Source organism: Aotus nancymaae, unplaced genomic scaffold, assembly GCF_030222135.1.
Source record: "Aotus nancymaae isolate 86718 unplaced genomic scaffold, 86718_ANA_hifiasm-v0.15.2.pri h1tg000010l, whole genome shotgun sequence".
In the NCBI taxonomy this organism is placed as follows: Eukaryota; Metazoa; Chordata; class Mammalia; order Primates; family Aotidae; genus Aotus; species Aotus nancymaae.
The window spans coordinates 13,987,626-14,012,214 of NW_026988421.1; the positions used below are offsets into that span (position 1 = coordinate 13,987,626).

The window sequence follows — 24,589 nt, forward strand, 5'->3', positions numbered from 1 at the left end:
GTCAATTAAACTTCTTTCCTTTGTAATTACCCAGTCTCGGGTATGTCTTTATTAGCAGCATGAGAATGCCCTAATACAGCCAATGTATTTTTTCCTTCTTGTAATATATAAATTTCATTCAATAACATAAAAATTTCCCTTAACAGTAAGACTAGGGAATTTCAAGCCTCTCCAGAATGTGTTTACTTTTCTCCCTAGCTAATTTGAATTTGAAAAGCTCTGGTTTGTTCAATTATTTTAAAAATAAAAATACTAAATGAAAATGTAAACATACTAGTTGTTATAAACTAGTAATTAAACTAAAAGTATTAATTTTATCCATATCCTCATGTTTATACCTTTAGTAATGCTAAGAGAGGAACCTTCATAAGAAAGATAAATTATGTTTAAATTCTTGTGACAGGAAGTCACATATGCAGACAGGAATTCGTATTTTCTGAAACCCAAGGTGACATGATGGCATTATGCACCTCACTTGAGCACAATACACACTAGGAGACTTAGAGTCAAATTTTGCCTTCTTTATGGTTCCACATGCCACCATCCAGAATTACATAAGACAGCCTCCTTGCCATGGTGACAGCTTACCTACTCATGTCATGATGTTAGCTGCTTTTGTATAATTTATTCTTTAATAAATGGCATTTAAAAACTTTTGCTAGGTTTTTTATCTTTCATTAACTCATGAGATTTGTTTAATCCTTTCACACAGAGAAGCCGTTTATTCATGCTTTGCACCTTTGCTGATCCATCTGAATAGAATGTGTAGCATGTTCCTCCCACACTACTATGAAAATGGGACTTTGCCTTTTAAAAAGATTCTCATTAGTTTTCCTTACTGAGTAGGGTATGACATAATCTACTTTAAGCCATTGAAGTAGTTAAGGCAAAATAATTTTTACACGTGATCGATCCAAGAGTCAATTGAAAGAATTTCAGGTATTTTAAAATCTTTCTCTCCTGGGTAGCTAAATCTGTAGGCGATATTCTGGATTTGACATTTAAAATTGGAAATTCATCACTTTGATCTTTCTCTAAGGTCTAGGATTTTGAGCTGATAAGAAAGGTCACTTCTGTCTATGAGGAGGTAGAACGATTAAAAAGTAATTACAGACTTGCTGTTGGCCTTTAATTTTTATTCTCAGAAATGTTGAGAGCCCCTAGAATTAAAAGTAAAATATAACCTCAGTAGAATTTTTTCCCAAAGAGCACTTTACAGTTACACTGAGAAATGAGTGTTCGGGACTATGTGTGTCAAGTGTGAACTCTTTTATAAGGCTCTTTACAGAAAATTTTATGAATAATATTAATGCTTTTTATTTTAAGGTGAATTTAAATTGTATAGGACATAATTTTGATAGAAAAGAGGGTTTTTTTGTGAGGAATGCTTTCTTGCCAAAGAGGTATATTTGCATATGTATTTAGTTTGAGTGGATATTGAATTCACAGATGAAGGTTTTCTAACTTTGTTCCTGACCCATTTGTTTTATCCTGATGGGTAAATCATGGTTAGACATGTTAAGTGGGAGGGGAAAAAAAAGACTACGACCTGTGGCTTCTTTTTTTTTTTTTTTTTTTTCAAGATGGAATCTCATTCTGTCACCAGGTTGGAAGTGCAGTTGCATGATCTTGGCTCACCGTAACCTCCGCCTCCCAGGTTCCAGCAATTGCCCTGCCTCAGCCTCCCGAGTAACTGAGACTACAGGCACATGCCACCATGCCTGACTAATTTTTGTATTTTTTAGTAGAGACAGGGTTTCACCATATTGATCAGGCTGGTCTCAAACTCCTGATTTCGTGATCTTGCTCTGTTGCCAGGCTGGAATACAGTGGCGTGATCTCAGCTCACTGCAACCTCTGCCTCCTGGGTTCCAGTGATTCCCCTGCCTCAGCATCCAGAGTAGCTGGGACTACAGGCATGTGCCATCATGTCTGGCTAATTTTTGTATTTTTTAGGAGAGACGGGGTTTCACCATATTGGTCAGGCTGGTCTCAAACTCCTGACCTCGTGACCTACCCGCCTCAGCCTCCCAAAGTGCTGGGATTACAGGTGTGAGCCACCATGCCAGGCTGGGCCTGTGGCTTCTTTAAGTGGCCTTACTGCTTTTCCCTTCTCTTTCCACTCATTTGACTTCAAGAATAGGTAGAAGAAAGAGGAAGAAGGCAAACTTTGGTCACTTTGTCCCACAGGTAGGGAAAGTAGGATAGGTTCTAGGCAGATATGGGGAGAGAGTTGAGGCTATTAAGTGTTTTTTTCTAGAAAAACAGAACCAATTGAATGTGTGTATCTATAGATACAGATATAGGCAGATATATATACAGATTTATTGTAAGGAATTGGTTCATATCATTATGGAGGCTGAGAAGCCCCAAGATCTATAGGGTGAGTTGGCAAGTTGGACACCCAAAAGAATCAATGGTGTGGTTCCAGGCTGAGTCCAAGAGCCAGAGAACTGGAAGAACCTATGGTGTAGTTTTATTCCAGAGTTTGACAGGCTGATGACCCAGAAAGTGGCAGTGTTTCAGTTCAAGTTCGAAAGCAAGAAAAAGCCAATAACCCAATTTGAAAGCAGTCAGGCAGGAGGAATTCCCTGTTAGTTGAGGGAGGATCTGCCTTGTTGTTCTAATTAGGCCTTCAGATGATTGGCTGAAAGCCACCCACCTCAGGCAGGACCATCTGCTTTACTCAGTCTGCTGATCGAAGTGCTAATGTCATCCACAACATCCTCATGGAAACACCAGGATTGTGTTTGACCAAGTATCTCAGGCACTCTGTGGCCCGTCAGGTTGACACACAAAATAACTATCACAGTGGGCGTGACTAATACCCCTTGAAAAACTAACAGGTGAAAATTATCCACTGAAATGTTCGATTTTGGGATGACACATGCCTGAAATTGTATTCATTCAATTGAAATGGCAGTGAAATGGGGCAGTGATGGCTAGAGGTTTGATATGGGTCCCAGAGGTCTTGACCTAGACTCCGGTGGCATTTGAGTCCTGCCTTCCCTATAGTCTGAGTTTCATCTTGACTGTTGGTTTTCATATTGTGATGATTTTCCTCTGAGCACTGTATGTCTCCAGTTTATGCTTCAACTCAGAATCCTTTAAGCTAACACTTTCTGTCATCTAGGTGGTTTTTGCTAATAAACAGATGTTTTTCTTCACATGTATGAATATATATATGTAAGTACTCTCAGCAGTACAGAAAAATTCCTGTTTCATCATCTTTATGTTCAATAATGTACTCTTGCAAAATTTCCTCACAGAACCAGAGGCAAGGTCAGTGCAGAGTGTAGTGCGAGGGTAAGGTGAGGCATCTGATTAGTGAGAACCCTCCTCACACCCAGCCTGCCACGGAGTGGTAACACGTAGACATTGGTGTTCAGTTGACAGAATGGAAAAATGAGCAAGTAAAGTTCATTTTATTCTTTATAACTTCTAGAATAATATGTGCTTATTTCAAAGTTCTATGTAAATTAAAATTTCTAACTTTTGTGAAAATAATGTAATTCCATTTGGCCATTGTGATCCCAAAGAAGAGAAACTAGACAAAGACAGAAGCTCCTTGATTGGTTCCCAAGCTAAATAGAGCAGGATGTGGTTTTTGCTTTTTACTGTGCTTTATGGGAGATTATCCATTGAGTTTGGGAATTTTAAGAAAAAGCAATTAGGAAGGGGATTAATAATGTAAGCAAAGGTAGAAGTGAAAAGTAAAAAAAGCTGGAAATTATAATGATTAAGAGATTGGAGGCTGGGCACAGTTAATCACACCTGTAATACAGGCCAAGGCAGGAAGATCGCTTGAGGCCAAGAGTTCAGGACCAGCCTGGGCAACATGGCGAGACCCCCCCGCTGCCATCCCTGATGTCAAAAATTTAAAAAACAGTAACCAGGAGTGGTAGTATACCTGTACTCCCAGCTACTTCAAAGGCTGAGGCAGGAAAATCACTCGAGTGCAGGAGGTTAGAGCTACAATGAGTAGTGATTGTGCCATTGCACTCCAGCATGGGCAACAGAGTGAGACCCTGTCTCAGAAAAACCAAAAGGAAAGAAAAGAAGCATTAGGTGGTACTATCTTCTGAACAAGTGTTACTCTGTGTATCCATTTGCCCCTTTTCCTAAGGGGAACATTATGCCTTTCTTTTCTTGCTTTTTCTTTTGAGACAGAGTCTCACTCTGTCACCAGGCGCCAGGCTGGCATGCAGTGGCATGATTTCGACTCACTGCAACCTCCGCCTCCTGGGTTCAAGCAATTTTCCTGCCTCAGCCTCCCAAGTAGCTGGAACTACAGGCGTGCGCCACCATGCCCAGCTAATTTTTGTATTTTTTTAGTAGAGATGGGGTTTCACCATGTTGGCTTGGATGGTCTCGACCTCTTGACCTCGTGATCTGCCCGCCTCGGCTTCCCAAAGTGCTGGGATTACAGGAGTGAGCCACCACGCCTGGCCAACATTATGCCTTTCTTATCCTCCAAGTATTTGTTTTCTGTTGCTGGCTTCCTCAGGGCTATTTTGCAAGTACAGTTCACCACTCTGAGGACATTTATGATGCAGTTGAAGGAACTCAAAAATTCTTGATGCATTCATTATTTGGTAAACGTTTTATTGAGGAAATGATAATATATGCAGATATGTACACAAGCCTATGTGAAATTTTAAAATAATATTAAAGTGACCATCTATGTAATCACCCTCCAAATCAAGAAATAGGCAATACTGGCATCCTAATTCTTTTCTTTGATCCTTTTCCAAAGATAACCACCTTTCTCCCTCATCACTGTCTTTTATGGTGATCATTTCTTTGCATTATTTAAGAAAAATTTTCCTGCCTAATATGTATCCTAAACTACTGTAAATATCTGTATGGCCTGGTTTTGAACTTTATATAATTACAATTTTCATGTATCATTGTGGTCTTGCTCTTTTTACTCTACATTATTTTGTAAGATTCATCTATGTTGTGTAGCTTAAGTCTATTCATATTCACTGATGTATAATTCACTTTTCAAAGGTCTCAGAATGTACTTAACCATTGTGCTGATGGACAAATGAGTTATTACCAGTTCTGGGGAATTAAGGAAATTCTACATGAACATTCTTGTTCATGTATCCTGGTGCACAAGTGCTTGCCTTTCTGTAGAGTATGTGGCAGTGGAATCACTGGCTCATAGGATGCGTATATTTTTGGCTCTACTAGATAATTAAAAAGAGTTTTCCAGAATGGAATGTACTATTAATTTATATACTCTATTTGGTTTGAGAATTTCCGTTACTCCACAAACCCACTAACACTTGATATTATCAGGTTTTTTTGGGCCTATTTGATGAATGTATAGTGATATCTCAGTGTGGGTTTGTGTTTATCTAGTATCTAATGAAGTCAAGCTCCTCTTTCATATATGTATAGGAAATTTGGACATCTTTTTTGGAGTTTCAAGGTTTTCATCCATTTTTGTATTGAATTACGTGCTTTTTCTCAATGATCTGTAGAATTTCTTTATATATTCTATAACATCTTTTTATTCTGCATAATATCAAATGCTATAAAATTTAAATATGGTCAAATTCATCATAATTTGATTTAACATAGATTTGTTTTTGAATAGACCAGAGGGTGGGGTAAATATGTTTTATCCATAAGTATTTGCTCTACATCATGCAGATTCAGATGTTTTTGTACCCATAGTTCACAAAGATTTGCTGATAACATACACTTTTTAATATGAAACATTCTCTAATTCTTTCATTCTTCCCTCCCCCTCTAACATAGTACGTAGATAGCGCTTTCTGAATTTTATATATGAATCTTGAAATTTTTTGTCTCTTTTTTTTGTAAATGTGTATGCATTTTATTATTAGTTATAGCAGTGTCCTCTCTCCAATAATTAGTTAGATGTTATACAGAAAAGGGTGAGACGTGTTTCTCTTCTGTAAAGAGATGAAAAGTTTAATATTATTAAAAATGGAAAGTGGACTATTTAAATTCTAGTTATGTATTCATACACCTACTGAAGAATGAGAAATTTACTGATTATTTAGGCTCTATATATTTTATTTGTTGGATCATAAGGCATCCAGTAATCTCCCATTGATCTTTTTATTTCTTCCAAAGATCACTCATGTCCATGATCCGGAAACGATCCCACCCCAGTGGCAGTGGTGCTAAGAAAGAAAAGCCAACTCAACCAGAAACAAGTAAGCATCACTTCTATTTCACTTAAGTGATGGATGGTGTAGTTTTGGGGCAATTCACGTATTTGTTAAGTTTTTTGCCTATAAACATGTCGTTGGAAGAGAAATACGAAGCACTGAACAGAATGAACCAGTAACCATCACTGGTTACTGAACCGTCAGAATGAACCAGTCAGAATGAACTGTCAGAATGACTGTCATCAATGAACCGTCAGAATGAACCAGTAACCATCATTGCCTTCCTGTAGTTTGTTATCTAGAGGAAATAAACATGTACAATTCACTGTAATGAGAGACATACTGGCAAACATGTTTTTATTAAGGGTCAGGGTACCTTGGAGTGTACAGGAAAGAGAGGGAGTAATTCCAAATGAGGGGTTTGAGGAAGGACTTCTTAGAGTTGGTAGCAAGTGAGCTGGGACTGTGTCAAGCACTTAGTATGTACTACTCCACTTTTGTGTGCTGGAGGTACACGACATAGAAGTTACATTCTAGTGTAACTAGGAGGAAGTAAACAAGTAAATATATAATTATTTAAATGCAATTAAGGAGTAGTACATGGTGCTAAGAGATTGTGGAGATGGACTGCTGGTATCTGAAAGTGATGTTCAAGCTGAGTAGTTGTACATTTAGAACATTGGGGGGTTGGGTGGCGGTGTTAACGGTAAGACTATTTCAGATAGAGGAGCAGCAGATTCGAAGGTCCAAAGTGTCTAGGAAGGAACTTGACATATTAGGAAACTGAAAGAAAGTTGATATGGCTGGAACATGGGGTCCAAGAGAGCAGGTCTAATAGGTAGGCAGAAGCCAGATTCTGGAGGCCAAGGTCAAGGTTCTGGAAGAGCAGTAGAAGTTTTAAGTAGAGGTATAATATGATGAGATGTGTCCTTAAAAAAAATCTCACTGGCTGCAGTGAGAGAACAGACTGTAAAGGGATTAGAGTGGATGAGGGAAGACTATTGCAGTCATTGAGATGAATGTTGATGGTAGCTTAGATGAAGGTGGTAGAGACATGCATACATTCAGGAACTATTTAGGGAGGTAATATTCACAGGACTCTGGTTCATTGGAGATAGAGGTATAGAGGACAATGATGAGATGGGAATGGAGGGAGATGGGCCCTCCCGTTGAGCAGAGCCAGCAGATGGCTAGATGCAGTGGAGTCGGTTCACAGATGCCAGCAGTTTGGTGTGCAGCCACAGTGACAGCAAAGGCTTAAAACAAGGGGGCCAGATCTTGGTCCTCTGTTCCTGCTGATCTCATTCCATAACCTCCATGCAGATTCTGGGCAGGCAGCTGGTATGTTCTAGACTCTTCGTTCTCCTGTTTATCCTATTTTGTTAGTATAAACAACATGGTAATGAGGAGCTTGGCACGGTGACAGCATTTTGCTTTAAATTCTGTTACTTTAAGGATTTAATGTCTCACTCCCTACCTCTACTCTGGCTATGGTGTTTTGAGTTATTTCCACCTCTCTCCTGCCGAGCAGATTGCAAGCTCTTTGAGGGTTTACTCTTCTTGGCAGCATCCCACCGCTGTCATGAATATTGAACGAATTGAAGTTTGGACTTAGTTTTTTCTTTCTTAGCGGGAATCTTGCAGCACCATTACAAATGAAAGCTGATTTCATCTCTAAGAATTGGCTTTCTGCGCCTGCCTTCTGCAATCCTTTGGAATATATTCCTCTGCACATTAATGGGGCTGAAAGACAAATTCTGCACTGCACAAGGCATTACAAGATTCTAAAGCAGTTCTTCATTGGTGATTTGCTGGGAAGATCCGCTCTTGGGTTACTGGCTATTAGCATTTCCTGATGCTATAATTTACATTTTGTTTCAATTTTTTTGGGGGGAGATAATTGGTATATCTTAGAGGAATGGTGGGAAATTGGAATAAAATGAATTTTCCTTCCAAGCACATTACATCATCAACTTGTCAAATAAAGTCCCTTGTCAACTTTGATAGTACCCTTAAATTAAAAGAAAAATTATTCTAAAATGTCTTAACTCCCAGTTTTAGGCACCATACAGTTTTTCTTACAAAAATGATGTTTTATTTATAATTCATTAAACGTGACAGTATTTTTTCCCCACAGCCTTGGGCTACCAGATTGCTATTTTGGGATTCTAAGGAGAGTTACCAACATGGAAGTTGCTCTTGAGATTTTAGGCTGGAGCAACCCTAGAAATCAAACAGCCTTGAGTAATTCATACTGTACTCACACGTGGCTGAAGCAGTACCCTCTTTCTATCTGGCAAGGCAGTTATTTATAGTGGCTTATTAATAGGTCACACTGAAAAAATAGTTGTTAAGTGAATAAATCAATAATGGTTAAATGCATGATGAATTAATGGTTAAATGCATAATGTAAGACATCAATCATTGGGATTCTCTGTGACACTTTGGGGTTTACATTTATAACATAGTGACTGGTCTCACAGTCGCTGTGTTTTCTTATGTTAGCATCTTATGTTGGCTTTTAACATACAGTTTGTAAGGCTTTCAGAGTTTTTAAGTGGGGAAACTTTTACTCCTTACTTACGGCTTTTAAAAAACTTCATTGTTAAGGAAGGACTGTAGAATATTTTATATGTAGTTTTAAGAGTTGAATATAAGACATCATGACAAACTCTGAATATAATAACTCTGATTTTGACAAGAATGTATTTATTAGGCCAGTTATGGATTTCAAAGGTATGCCTACTGTTTATCATATATTTAGGTCATTAATTTATTGGTATTTTCTTACTTCACTGTGCCTTGATTTGCTAATCTGTAGAATGGGGATAATAGTATTTCCTATTTCACAAGATTGTTGTGAGAATTAGTGAGTCTCACAACATGAAAAGTGTTTACAGTAGTATCCAGCACAGAAAATACTCAACATGTTAGCATGGAAAACATGGAGAAGGTACCAGCCATCCTTTGGGAGGGGCAAAGGGAATCCTCATCCCACAGGTTCTTGTGATTATCGTAGCTAAGGAAGTTTCTTTAACTTTATGACCTGATGTCAAATTTGAACTTAATTCAACTATAATGTATTCTGTAGAAATTTGGTACATCATAGTGGAATAAGATTTTTTTAAATTACCTTTAAAAAAAAGTTAGGAAAGAAATAGTAATCCTGTGGAATTTGGAAATTCATTTTTATTTCTTCTAGGTAGTAACAGAAGGTTTTATTTAGTAATAAGGTGATGGTTTTGTCTGTGGGTCTCTTTTTTTTTTTTTTTTTAAGAACTAACTTATTTTTCAAGTGGGTCTTAAAATTTAAGCCCCAATTAATTACATGTAGCTTTCTGATCCAAGACTGACCTTGAAGCACTAACTCAAAGAGCATTTGATTTTATTTTTCTGTGGCAGTTCAATAACATTAGACCTGTTGTCTTCATTTGTCCCTTTTCTTTAATCTCCAGTATCCTGCATATTTCTATTGTCCCCCTGATTACATGCTTTTGTGAGACAATTACCAACTGTGTGATTGCAGAAAGAATTACAAAACATACCATGAGCTCTCTGTAGGCAGTTCTTGCAGATTTATTAGAACTGCTTAATAGTTTAGAAGTTCGTATAGAATGCTTTTTGCTAGTTCAAAAACAGGATCGGCAAGAGAGAAAGCTTGTGCAGCTAACCTAGCATTGCCCTTGTATTGTGCCTGAGTAGGGAATCTGATAAGAATGATTTCTTTTCCTTAAAACCAATTAAGCCTTTGCATTTGAAAAAGACTGAGAAATTAAAGCCTGGTTTATAATCTGTACACAATACAGATAGTGGCACGTCTCTGAATTATCACTATGATTCTGGCAAGCAAATATAAGAAACTACTTTAAATTCCTGCTATGTTAGATGCTGTAGAGGATTTGAATGGTGTTGACCATAATTCTCCATCTGTCTGCCTTAATTAGTTTTTGTATGGTGCATTTAATTGGGTTTCAGTCATTCCTTACAGAGTGCTAATCTGTTTGTAGGCAGTGTTCCTATTACCATGCAGCTCTTCCTAGTCTCAAAATGGCAGACTTTCTGAAAAATCAAATGTTTTAAAAATGTATTTTCTATAGTGAAACCTCATCTCTACTAAAAATACAAAAATTAGCCAGGCATGCTGGCATATGCCTTTAATCCCAGCTGCTTGGTAGGCTGAGGCAGAATTGCTTGAACCTGGGAGGTGGAGGTTGCAGTGAGCCGAGATCACACCATTGCACTCCAGCTCTGGGCAACTGAGCAAGACTGTCTCGGGGGAAAAAGGAAAAAGTATTTTCTAAATTCTCAGGAATAAATCCTACACCCATACCAGGTGCTTGAATTGCAGATCTCGGTTTTCAATAGGTTGAGCAACAGCACTGTGTAGTTCACAGCAGATACTCAGATACGGAGGAAAGGGAAGAGAGGGAAAAGGGAAGGGGAAGGGGAAGGGAATTTCTACCCATCATAATTTACTCATCTGTTCCTTTGTTGATGTTTGTGAGCCGTCAGAAGAAGCTGCCCAAGAAAATGCTACTTAAGGGTTCATGGTTGATCAACCCACAGTTTAGTCACCTTTCACTGACTGGTAGATGAATAACTTTGGTGACCATGTTTGCCATGTTACTTGGCAAAAGATACCTTTTTAACTTCTGGATCTAAAGATGTTTAGATGTTGAGAGGTTTTAATTCTCAGCATTTCAGTGGCTTCTGAGATTGACAATTCTTCTTGAAGTTAGGACAGTATCAGAAAACCTAGGTTATACAGTGAATATAGCAGTGATCCCTCATTGTGGACCTATAGACATAAGGATAATGGAAACTTCTGGACTCTCTTAGTTGCTCCCCTAAGTGCTTACACAAGAGGAATGGCTACCCAGGGTTGGAGTGGAGTTTGGCCTTGTAGCAGAAAAAGAAGTCATTTAATTTAGGCCTCCTTATGGCAAAGCCTGATACTAGAGCTAATTAGCTTGGGGTTGTAGTAGTGATGGCCTACATTTAGAAGCCAGCCTTTTGGGGTTTAGTCATTTCAAATCAAATAGTAAAAATATTAGTTGACATTTAAAGTAGAAACTACAGAAGTCAATAGTCAATAGAGACTTGTTGAATGCCCACCATATTGCCACGCAGTATAGAGTCTATTAAAGATGCTAATAAGAAGTCCCTTATGAGATAAACTCAAATTTGTTGGCTGCAGTGAGCTAGATGAAGGTAAACACAAGACCTAGAACTGCATTAATGGTGATAAATGTTCCGAAATGGTTCTGTGATTTTGGTCAAGCTATTCTACAAGAGAGACATTTCACTTTTCTAATCAACAGATTTAAATTCACCTCAGTTACATTCATTCAACTGATACACATCCACCTCTTTTTTATTTTATTTTTTGCAGCAAAATAGTGCCAAGGTTAAACAATAGATAGTTGAATTTTAAAATCACATGTAATTACTTAATTGCAATTATTGCTACATGTCTGTTTTTCTTTTAGCATTGACAGTTTTAAAAGACTTGAGAAAGTTTGGCTTAAATGTTTCCTTTCCATGTGAACAAAAGATGGCAATTAAAAAATATGTTTTATTTATTTGCTGCTTGTCTTTTGACTATAGATTTATTCCAACAAGGAAAAACATCTGTTTGACCTTTTTTCACTAATGGATTTCTGGAAGTTGTTTCTTTTTTGGACTGATTTCATTGACATGGGATGTACTGTAAATTGTAAAAATATCTTTTGAGTCAAAGATTCATTGGGATTAGGCACAAAGCTGGTATTTTAAAGACCTGGAGAAATGTTGACAAATGAATAAAGTCTGCCTTGTTGACAGAGGGGAAACAATATTGACTTGGATCCATGCTACAAATTTTTACAACTCTTATTTTTCTAATCAGATATTTTTATCTCAAAAATTTTTATTTAAATGTTGCTACTTGATAGCTGTTAACCTTAGTAAATTTTTAGTGTTCTGCAACTGTGAATGAAAAATGACTGTGATTAATTACATAGTGTAACTTTTCCAAGTCACCAAAAATAGGAAGTAGCTGTTTTCTTGTAACCTAAGAGGATTTATGTATGTGTTCTTTGAGCAGCTGAAGAAGTCACAGATCTAAAGAGGCAAGCAGTTGAAGAGATGATGGATAGAATTAAAAAGGGAGTTCATCTTAGACCCGTTAATCAGACAGCCAGACCGAAGACAAAGGTATGGAGTGACTAAATGCTTTTTTCCCTGCTTGCTACTTCCTTTTTTTAATGTACAAATTTGAAATTTGATGAAAGCTGCATCAGGACTCACTGTAAAATCTTAGGATAAAGCTAATATGTCATAAAAGTGTTTACTTCCATATAAGCATGTTTCAGGAACCTAAATCAGTGTGAAAAGGAAGCCATGTTATTTTTGGGGTGCTGGCATCACATTGCAAGAGACAGTGGTATGGACTGTTACACCAAACAAATAACAATTGTCACACCCTTTCTTTTCTTTGATTCCTGATTCTTTTGTGTGATTCTGTTGATTATCTACTATGTGCCAGATACTGTTTTAGGCATGGGGGATAAAGTAGTGAACAAAATAGGCAAAAACCCTCACCTTTCTGAGGCTTCTGTTGTAAGGGAGGGTATCACATAATAATAATGGCAAAATAAAACTAAGACAACTTTGGGGAAAATAATGAGACTTCTATGATTGTTTTTCATTAATTTCACAAATGTATTCCAAGTCACTTCAAGGAGAAAAATTCTCTCCTCAACTATACCACAGCGAGCGCTCCAGGATCTGTGAAGGCACTTAGAGTCCCGTTCATGATCTCTCCCCTGCCTTTGTATATCTGCTACTGTTAAGTAAGCCCAATAATAGTTTTCAACATTTTTCTTGAAAAATATTCTTTCTCATTTCCAATTAAGTATGAACTGACTGGTTCTTCCTCTTTCTCCTCTTCCTCTTCTTCTTTCCCCTTCTTCACTAAACTTTATGGTTTGGTTCTTTCTTCTTCCTCAAGGCTGCCCTGCTTCAACTGCGTGAAATGTCCCTCAGTGTTACGACTGTTCAGTACACATTCTGATGGGTTTTCTTTTTCTTTCTTTCTTTCTTTTTTTCATTTTTAAGATGGAGTCTTGCTCCGTCGCCAGGCTAGAGTACAGTGGCAATGTCAGCTCACTGCAACCTCTGCCTCCCAGGTTCAAGTGATTCTGTTGCCTCAACCTCCTGAGTAGCTGGGACTACAGGCCTGCACCACCATGCCAGCTAATTTTTGTATTTTTAGTAGAGATGGGGTTTCACCATATTGGCCAGGATGGTCTCCATCTCTTGACCTCAGCCTCCCAAAGTGCTGGGATTATAGGCGTGGGCCACTGTGCCCGGCCTCTGATGGGTTTTCTACGTTACCACTTTGTCACAGGCAGGCAAGATAGCTAGGCCAGGCTAGAGTGGCTGCAGTGTGGGCTGTACATGGGACACAGGATTGGGAAGAGGGAACGAATACTCAACTCTAAGAGTAAATTTACATCTAAGGAAACAGAAGCTTCAGCCAACCACATAACATAGTTCAGTCTTGTGCCCGTATTCTGAAAGCAGTTTTCTAAGTAAAGGATGAAATGTAAAACTGGAGGAGAAGCTGAATGTGTTGAATGATCGGGCACAGCTGGCCTGGTGCTGGTGTCTGGCGACAGAGTGAAGAGCAGAGCTGTTGGAGCTGGGCCCTGGCACTGTCACCCAGCTTTCCCACACTTCTGCTCTTCAAGATGAGGATAGCACCCATCTTATCTGACACATGCGGTTGTTGTCAGGATCAAATGGAATAAAGTGTGAAAACACTTTAAAATGCAAGGTCTGAGTGCCACCTTTGAAAAAGAAGCTGTTTTTATGACTTTTACATCACCGCTAATTATGGAAAGAATAAGCAAAAACAAACCATTACTAGAGAAAAATGCAGTGCCATAAAGAAACAAAATTCATTGTGAAAGAAAAGGTTGAAAATTTCTTAAATCGTGAGCAATCAGTGTTCCATACATACTTTCATTTTCACTTTGTGCTTTTTCAGAATATCACTTTGTGCTTTTTTTTTCTTCCCATAACTCCTCCTGCAGTTACACATTATTTAATGTCAATTCAAAATCTGGGAAGCAACTGAACAAGGATCAGTGGACGACTGGGTTTTTTGTGGTAATCTTAAACTGTGTAGATACAGTGCTGAATGACCTGGTCAATAACTTTAAAACAAATGATCACTGCATGCTTGAGGACAGACGTCTTCCCCTAGTACCACCCGGGCTTTCCTGAAATGTCACAAATTGTGACATTGTGTGGTCCAGGCTTCAAAAGGTGTGTGCAATCAGAGGGCAACCTGAGTGGCATGGCAGCACTTTTGGGTATGCCTCAAGGCAGGTCATTTGTTTGAACATCACAGCTTGTCACCTGAAGAGGTGACCTGCAGAAGTCAAGTGTGCCTTGAGAATGTTAATTTAACCGCTTATTTTCTAAATTCGTTGGTGGTGGTGGTGGTGCCAGTATGGTTGAAATTAGTGTCTTAGTGCTTACTGACTGGCACTGAGGGCATGTGTATTTCACAGAAAATCTGTGCTATGAGAGCTGAATGCCTTAGTCAGCTTTGTACACAAGCAGCAAACCTCTCTCTGTCTCACTTCTGTGTTTTTAAAATTTGAAATGGAGTCTTATTTTTTAATTCTGTTTTGAGAGAAAAGCATTATAGGTTACTGTTGATCAACTTTCATTTTCTGATGAGAGAGAATATAACCTTACCTCTTTTCCAGGAATAAGAGGCTCCTTTCACTACGTCTTGCAAGTTTCCCCTTCATCTCTATCCTTCATGAAAGGAAGTGGTACAAGGGAGATGAGAAGTCTTTCCTGAACTTATTTTTCTATAAGGGCCTCATGCTAAATTTTCTCTCCATTAAATTAGTTGAATGATCCACAAAAGATCATTAGGTATAGTGGGGTATATACTATATCATACCCAGAATTTGCTTCAAATTACTTTGTTGATGGTGTGGCCAGAAGAGAGCTGAGCTTGTAATCAAGACACCTGACTCAAATACTACCTTGCTGAAGCCTGACTTTCCTTCCAAGATGAATGATTGGACTACACGTCCTCTGAGATCTGACTGCTCTGGCAGCCAGCCATGCTAACATTTCTCCTGTAAGCCAGGTTCTTTGCTGGTCCCTGCTCTCGCGACTTGGTCCTCTTGTGAAATTCTTGTGACGAGACATGCCAGGCTCCCTGTAAGCTAAACTCCTCCTGGAGCTGGTGGTGCTGAGAGAGGTTTTCTGCCCTGTGGCTTGCTTCTGCTCTGCACTGCTTTCTTCCTAGTCCCTGCTTGGTGGCAGAGTCCAGCAATGCAAGTGGAGAGTCGTTTACTGTAAGAACCTCTGAATAATTTGGAATCAGATCTTTGAAATCTGATGTCTACCAAATCTTTTCTGCCTATGATGATAATCAAGAGGTAACAATATGGTATTTAGAAGAGGGTAGCTTGTCTCCTTTTGCTTTGACTATAACTTCTTATTTTTTGTTTAACTGCTACTTGGGAGCACTAACATGGCTAATATTTTTTACTAACCTTAAGGCATAGATGTAATTTAAAAATATATATTGTCATACATATTACCAATGTAAGGCTACCAATACTTCATGTAAAAATCATTGTTTAGTATTTTAAAACGGAATTACTCAGTATTTTTTTTCTTTTTGAAATTATAGCCAGAATCTTCAAAAGGCTGCGAAAGTGCAGTGGATGAACTAAAAGGAATACTGGTAAGAATAGATCTCGGTTTATTGTTTAGCTAATGGGGAAATGGAAGGAGAGTATTTTAAAATCTTTTTTTTGTGAATTGTTTGTGGTGTGTTTTATTCCCATTTACAATTAGCCTCATCTTTAGCCAGTTTGATTGTGCTTACAGATCGTTCCATCACATTTGTTAATAACGTTTCAAATAACACTGTGCTGTTTTTATTCTAAAAGAGTGGTTATACTTTCACCGAAGTCATTGTTTCCCATTCTTGCCCTCCAGTCCCATCGCAGCTTGATGATGAAGTGTCTGGCCCTATGTAAGGATCCATACATGTTGATGAAAAACAGAAATATGATACATAGTGCTTTACTTTGAAGCCTGAAAGGAGAATCCTAAATGTGAAGCTAAGCTCCTCCACAAATAGCTTCATGTCAGGGTCACAGTCTGCCTTTCCTCACCGTCGAAACGATTATTTGATGATAAATTGAAGAATAAAATAAGAGGCTCTTTTTTATGTTACTAGTTTCATTTTCTCGAGGTTGGAGAGCATGCTTCGTGTCCCTCCCTAGTCATAGTTTTGCTTTTCAAACTGTGAGCTTTAGCCAACGGAATCAGTGGCTACTGCACTCTCCAGCAGTTGCTGTCAGAGACAGATGCCTCACTTAGAAAATGTTTCAGATACTCAGAGCTCTATTCTCAGATCCTGTTACAGTCCCAATCCCAGTTATTATGCACAGTAAGTCAACAAACATGGGGGCGGAGGTGCAAGACTGAATACTCCCATGTTTGTTGTTGCTGTGCTAATTATGCATTGCATGTAGACATCCACATAATTGTGGTAAACAAGATTGTTTTCATCAAGCATGTCTTTAAACAGTAGACTTAACCCAGAATGGCTTAATTAGTTTGCTTTAGTTTTAAGTGAGTGGGATTAGCACTGAAAAGAGGTATATCACTGGCTAACAGTGGTGGTCTACCTACAGAAGAATAATGTATTAAAGGCATTGAAAAAGCACGTGGTGATTATCTGATGGATTCTTGGATCAGAAAAGTCTGTTATTCAGTGTTGTATTAAGGAGAACTCCTTATGACAGTCTCTTTCGTTGTGTTCGTGTTATAATGCTAATTCATGTTCATAAACATGTGACCTGGAGCACAGTTCTAGTCAACAGTGAAAGAGGAAACTATACTGAGTTTGACTTTTTAAAAATTAGGTTAATTTTGAAAATCAGACATCTCTATGAGATAGATACAATAATATTTGATTAGACAAGATATCCCATTCTCTGAGAATGCTGGATGGTAGCAAGTTTACTGCATTACAGCATTACTCTTAAATACCATATTCACCATAATTTTGTGCCACTTCGAGGAGAGAAATTTGTGAAATAATTTATAAATTATAAAAAATTTGAAGATATCTTTTTTAATGCAAATTGCCCCATCCTTCTTCCCTTGGTTCTGTCATTAAATCTCTCTGCCTTACCTGAATTAATGTATCACTAGGAGTTACTACTCTGACAGTATGATTATTTGCATTAAGTTTTTTAAAAAGTAGAACTCATGATTCTCTCCCCTACTCTTTGCCAAGTGGCAGTTCTTCTGTTCTCCCATAGAAGTTTCTTTGAGGGAGGATGGACTATTTGTAATTCCCAGTCACCTGGAGCCTACAAACCATACACATTCTTATAAGAAAGAGAAAAAAAAAAGCTCCTAGTGCACCCTGCCAAACATTTGGGTCTTGAGTGGTGCTCGTTGTTGAAGTTCATACTATTCGGATTATCAAAGTTAGTGCCCTGTAAAGCACATGGTGCCAACCTGACAGTCATGGTGTGTAAGAAACAAGATGGAACACGAAAAGCCTGCAGTTGTGTACTGAAGTGAAAAGCAAGCACCGGAACCAGGGGATATCAAGAAACCAAGAAACATGGTGTTCAGTTCTATTGTAGAACAGAACCAGGAAGAAGCTCGGTGTGGGTTATTTTTGATGAAATGGACATGACCCATAAGACTTAGTGACACGGCCTTCTGCTAAGTTAGCCCACTGGTAGAAAACAAGGCTCTGGTTTGGGGGAGTTTGAAAACCCTACTCTATTTTTTGAGTTGAACAATTTTCAAGCCAATTTTTAATGTCTCAATATTGACTGAACTCATTTTTCCAAAGCTACTTATGCTTAAGTTTTAAAGCTGGATATTTTGTAGATACAAATATGTATAGTCCGTTTCTCATAGTCACAAAAGGTTTTGAGGTTTAGGAAATGAAGCCTTTTGAGTCACCCCAGTCACTTAAAAAGCCACTGTAAGTGACAGTGGTGATTTCTGAAGAATAAATTGATGCAAATTAAAATTGTCTTCTCAATTTCAATTGGCTCTAAATCCAAGAACTAAAAGCAACTTTTAAAAAATTATATTATGGATCTTTTCCAGTCATCTTTGGTTTTCCAAATTACCTAGAAATTTTAGAATAGTTAATTTTGTCTGACAATTAGATTAGTCAGTATTATGAACATTTAACTAGCATGGAGCCTAAGATCATTAAATGTTCGCAGTGGTTTGAAGTAGAAAAAGAGTACTGATTTGGGACTTGGGAAACCTAAGTTCTAGATCCAGCCCTATCAGTGACTTACTGTGGGACCTGGCCCCAGATCCTGAGGCTTACTGAATTTGAATTCTCTTTTCTATAGAGTGAAGGAATTACATGTACCACAGAGTTTCTAAGTTAATTTCTGATTCTCAAATTTTATGATTCTAATATAAAGAGATAACTTAAATAGTCTTGGTATTTTATTAGCTGAGCTCGTCATCATTTCAGTTGAGAGTCATGTAGAAACTTTTATTTCCTCCACAATTGCCCCTGTATTGAAAGTTTACTCATATATTAGCTGAAGCCACCTCATCCATCAGTAAATGGTGAAAGAAGTTGGGGATTCAAGGGTTAGAACGTGGAAAATGGATTCCTTCAGTAATCAGGTATGATGAGAGAATAGCTTACTACAGTCAAGAATTTGAGGAAAGAATGCCGTTGTCCAAATAAAACACTAGAAAATATTGTGAAAGATACGTTCATCAAAAAAGATATCCTTGAAGGTATGTATGTATGTATGAACACACATAAATTTTCCTTGAATTAAATCAAGTGATTGAGAAAAATTACACAGTGTCCTTGATATTCAAACAATGTAGTAGTTTTATAACATATTTTAGTAGTGATAACCATATGTTTTTCAAATACCTGTTTACAAATGATAGAGACGGTAAGTTTTTAAAAATTATAAATACAAATGATATGGGAATAGTTGTACTTTTTTCAAATGTATCTAAAGTGGCTGTAGTTCTGTTTTCTGTATTTTGTCAGTATCGGTCATACCTCATGGTGTGACTCTTCACAAAATCGTATCAGCAATGTTAAAGAAACAAACTAGATTTTAATGATAAAATAAGCCATTATAGTGTTATTTGTGATGTGATATTCCTTTTAATGTATTTAATGAATTTTTTTCAATAAATGAATAGCAAAACAAGGTACTTTTTTTTTTTTTTTGAGACAGAGTTCCACTCTTTCTCCCAGGTTGGAGTATAGTGGTGCAGTCTTAGCTCACTGCAACCTCTGCCTCCTGGGTTCAAGCTATTCTCCTGCCTCAACCTCCTGAGTAGCTGGGATTACAAGTGTGTGCCACCACGCCGGCTAATTTTTATATTTTTAGTAGAGACGGGGTTTCACCATGTTGGTCAGGCTAGTCTCAAACTCCTGACCTCATGATCCGCTCACCTTAGCCTCCCAAAGTGCTGGGATTACAGGCATGAGCCACCGCGCCCAGCAAAACGAGGTACTTCTAGGGAAAAAAATTATATGCCTGGTTAAAATATGAGCCTTATAATCTAATCTTGTTAGTCAGATTCTTCTATGACAACTTTTATATAACTTTCTATACTTTTCTATGACTTTAAGCAGTTAGGTAAAAACTTCCCTAAACAAAGCAGCATAACTTGTAACATATGACGTTTTTAACCATCCGATTTTACAAGCACCTTTTTTTTGTTTTATAGGCTAAAGAAGAAACAAGTGTTACCATTTTTAGCCAGTAGAATTCTTAGAATCCTTCAGGTAGTTGGCAGGTGGAGAGGGAGCAGGATTAAGGCAACCCCTCAGTGAGTTCAACCATTACAAAGGCTGGCAAAGTTATTAGCCTTGGTGGACAAAAGCTGCCTTTTGACTCTGGCATGAAGTCTGGCAAGTTAAACCAGACTTGAGGTTCTTTTTTCCTCTGATCAAAAGATTATGGTTCTCCTACCTTCCCCTCCCTCCACTGCTGCCCAAGTGTGTGGCACAGCTGAGAAGGACCATTTCAAAGAAATAATTGGTATCTCTTAGGAAAGACTTGTTGACGTATTAAATCCTTATATATCACTGAGAAGTACATCACCCAGTGTTCTGTACAAACACTTGACTAGTAATGGAGTTGGAAAACTGTAGCTATCACTCTGTGACATACTTCCCAGAGGAGCCAGAGCAGGGAAACATGGATCTTTGTCTGTCTTGTTGAAAGCCAGTATCAATTTCAGGAGGAGTAGATTTATAGCATCTCTTGTTTCCTTCAGTATCTTCTGGGCCCTGAATAATACATTAACTGTCTCCTGTGTTAAGAATGTGGAGTTAAGATACTGACCCTTGCTTTACCCTCTGAATGATTATAACTTTCCTTTCACACTGAAGTCAAGATGTGCTCAGTGCAACCCTTCTTTGGGTTGGCCACGGGAGAGCATTATGTGCCTCCTTTGACAGCCACGACGCCGTGGACATCAGGTGTACAGCCAGGGCTACTTTTTGAAGAATCGGTCACACGTTTTTCAGTGCCACTATGATTTCAATTTAGTAGCTTGTGTCTGCCATATAAAGATTTACTTCTAAGGTGAGTTTAATATATCAGTTCTCTTCTCTACCCAGTCAATACACATCAGTCTTAATCATCGATATGCAAGTACCTTCCCACTGATGAATTTCATATAGTCACCTCCTCCAGAATTGTTCTTGTACTGTTCTTCTGAAACAAAAGCTAGCATTTCACACCATCAGTAGCATCTTCTTAAATGATCCAACACTCTGTCTTGTTGAAAATGTGCACATTAAAAAAATTAATATATAGCAAATTCATTTTATTTCCTAATTCCATTCAAATTCTGATAATGTTTTCATGGTTTGATTTTTATGTTCTTTTGTGTGTTGTATTAAGACATTAACCTTTTTGTTTTTGTTTTGTTTTCACTTTAGGGGACACTTAACAAATCCACTAGTTCAAGAAGCTTAAAATCCCTTGACCCTGAAAACAGTGAAACTGAGTTAGAAAGGATTTTGCGTCGCAGAAAGGTGACAGCAGAAGCAGATAGCAGTAGTAAGCTGGTTTGAATTCTCCACAGTCCTTCTCTTCACCTCTGAAACACCTTCTTCTAAGTCCCTTTTAACATGAAACAATCTTTTAAAAATTATTATTAAAATACTAATTTTTAATGTGAGTGAGAAGTATGGGATGGGTTAAGATATTTATGGATATCTCATAAGAACTCTTAGATATTTTTATTGATATATTTATTTATTTGTAAGTAACCAGGCCTTTATAGATCTGATTTGTTGAATGCCAGATGCCCTTGGTAAAGAAATTCAGAAAGAGTTTCGGCAACCATATAGCATCAAGTACAGACTCTGGAGTCAGACCACCCAAGTTTGAGTCCTAGTTCTCTTGTATACTAGCTGGTTGCCCTTAAGCAAATTACTCAACTTCTCTGTGCCCAGTTTCTTCATCTATAAAATGAGAATAAAAGCACTGCTTCCTAGGATTATTCTAAAGATTAAATTGATATGTGAAAAATCATTAGTAGTTGTAGTAGAAATTACACATCAGTTACAAATGCAGGAAAATCATCTTGACTCTTTGTATCCATTTAGCTTACTGTGCCTGCCTGTGAAATGAGTGACTGAAATTCCAGCTCTGTCACCAACTGTAATGTACCATCTGATCAAGTCTTGAGCTCAGTTTGTGTTTGTGTGACATTAGGTCGGTATTAGCCTCAAAATTTATCCCAGAACTGTGCATGTCTTGTGCTGCTTCATCAGCTGGATCATGGGAATTAACAGAAACCTTCATGAGGTTTCCCCTTGTGAGCAAGCAGGAGGCCAACTTTAAAAAACTACCTTAAAGTAAAATTAATCAGCAACCACAGCTAATGGCCTGAAGCTTCCTGATTGAATTCAGTCAGCTTCAAGGAATCTATCATAATAATTTAAATCTGGAAAATACTGAGTCACATCGACCAAATTTAAGTAGCTATAATATTACAGATGGATTTTTGATCATCAAGTTCTAATGTTCAGAGAGAGATTTACTCAGACAATTGAGTAAATTGATTCCTTGAACCCACAGTGGCTTAATCAACCAAACTTTTATTATAAAAAGACTTTTATTTTCTTCTTTAAAAAAAGATCAGCATTCAATTTTTAGGTTGGTCTGGAAGTTCTGTTGTTAAAAATCCTACAAGGATTCTGCCACCTACAATGCCCTCGGAAACAACAACTTCAGGAAAATTAAGAGGTTACCCCAACATTTTTTTCCTTAGGATGGCTTTGCGAGCATTATGCAGCCCGAGACATACAATCGTTAATCATTTTGTGACTTCATCAGTGCTTGAGTCATCCTTTTCATTGTTTCAGCCTTAAAGTAGCTCATGTAAACAATTGCTATTTTTAAGGACTTTGTCCATGTGCCATTTTAGTGCTCTGTCATTCACATTCTGTATTTTGCCACTGGCTTTTTTATTTCTCCAGAAATATTCTTACTCACTCATGAATTTGGTCAAAATGTACAACACTCACATTTTAGAATTAGTTTTCAGTGGAAGAAGTGAGCAAAGGTTTTCACTTAATATGGAAATTTGAATATTTCAGAGTAGAGAAAGGAATACATTTCATGTACATGGTGGGAATCTTTCATTTTATTTACTACATTCCTCCAATATACAAATATTTAATGCATTATTTTAGGTCAGTTTGAATAGAAAATACACATTCAGTAGAACTGTTAATAAATGAATAGAAAAATAAGAACTGTCATTGGCTAGGTAGAGAGCAAACATACACTAAGAGAGTGACTTGTAATTGAGCAGAAATTTCCTTTGAGTTTCCTAATAGCCAAAGCAAAAGAAAAAAAAGGAAGGAAACAAACTTACAAACTCTCATCATCTAAAGGAGAAATCATACCATTTTTTAGGTGGTACAAACGTTTTTCTGTTATGACACTAGAGGTGATATTTACCATGTGAATGTTTTTATAAAGACTGTGGAGTGACAAAGTGAAAATTCCAGGTGGGGGAAGTAAGGAAGAAAGTAAAGCCACAGAGCTGCATGGTGGGAGTCAGGTGACAGAGGCGAGGAGTTGGTTACGTTGGTGTCTCAGGTACTTGAATCTCTGGGGTGGTTTTCTTCTGCCCCCAAAGGCTTATGGGAAAGTAAATGTGAGGTCACAAGTAGAGAAAGGAAAGGTCAGAAGAAAGACGGCCTAAGGTTTGCAGAACTAAGATACCAGGTTAATGGTTTTCTCTCCCACGGGCAAAGGATGTTGTACCCTTTTCCTTAGGATTTTTCTTAATGCATCTAACTGACTTTCCCTTGTTTTACCTAGTCTTGTGGCCTACCAAACTGACACTTCAAAGAGCAGTAAGTGCCTCTTGGAGAACATTGTGTGGCTTAGACAGGATGCAGTAATAATAATCTTAAACTGTACATTTTTAAAAATTTCTTTTTGTATATAAGCAAAGTATAAGAGCTGTAGCTTAGCTCACTACTGTCCTTCCTTTTTACAGAAAATGCGTTGGTGTATTCAGAAGCAGATCTTTCTTACAAGGACAGATTGTTTAAAGCTACCTAGTATTGTAGTCAACACTTATCCAAGGGCGTAATAGAGCTGATCAAAAGCAAATCTTGAATTCAACTTCAAATTTATATCTTCAGGAACTCTAATATTAATTGATATTTCTGCCCTTCTCTCTTAACTGCCACAGCCCCATGCAACATGAGGCTTGACATAGCTGGGAGGAATAGGGCTTTTTTTTTTTTTTTTGAGACAGAATCTTTGTCACCCAAGCTGGAGTATAGTGGTGCAATCTCAGCTCACTGCAACCTCTGCCTCCCAGTTTCAAGCTATTCTCTTGCCTCAGCCTCCTGAGTATCTAGAATTATAGTCATCTGCCATCACGCCCAGCTAATTTTTGTACTTTTAGTACAGACAGGGTTTCACCATGTTGACTAGGCTGGTCTTGAACTCCTGACCTCAGGTGATCTACTCGCCTCAGCCTCCAAAGTGCTGGGATTACAGGCATGAGCCATGGTGCCCAGCCAGAAAAGACCTTTTAAGTCAAAATATCCAATAATGTTAAAACTTGTCTGCCGAGATTTAAGTCAAAATATCCAATAACATTCAAACTTGTCTGCTGAGATAGTATAAGTTAAATAAATAGGGAAGGCAGAAACTAATGCTTTGTAAACTGGGGCTTCCATTAGAACAGAGAGGTTCTGTGTCACCTGCATAGAGCAAGGTTCAGAGAGGTGTCCAACAGAATGGCTTTACCATTTTTTAGTCTCTCTTAGGTAGGTTTTTCAAATTAGACCTTCATTTTTAGAGTTGATATGTTACACTGTTATACTGAGT

At 37.9% G+C, this 24,589-nt stretch overlaps 1 protein-coding gene across 4 annotated transcripts in view; it reads left to right on the top strand.

Annotated features, from left to right (window-relative positions):
* The window catches only part of SHTN1 (shootin 1), a 121,025-nt gene that overhangs the window by 77,356 nt on the left and 19,080 nt on the right, over positions 1-24,589 (top strand). For 2 of the 4 annotated variants that reach the window (XM_064373801.1, XM_064373802.1), the window contains 4 exons: positions 6,115-6,197; positions 12,238-12,347; positions 15,862-15,915; positions 21,163-21,283. In XM_064373801.1, the coding sequence (XP_064229871.1) occupies positions 6,115-6,197; positions 12,238-12,347; positions 15,862-15,915; positions 21,163-21,283 (368 nt within the window). The remainder of the gene's footprint in view (positions 1-6,114; positions 6,198-12,237; positions 12,348-15,861; positions 15,916-21,162; positions 21,284-24,589) is intronic. The other 2 variants (XM_064373804.1, XM_064373803.1) reach the window with 1 other exon arrangement.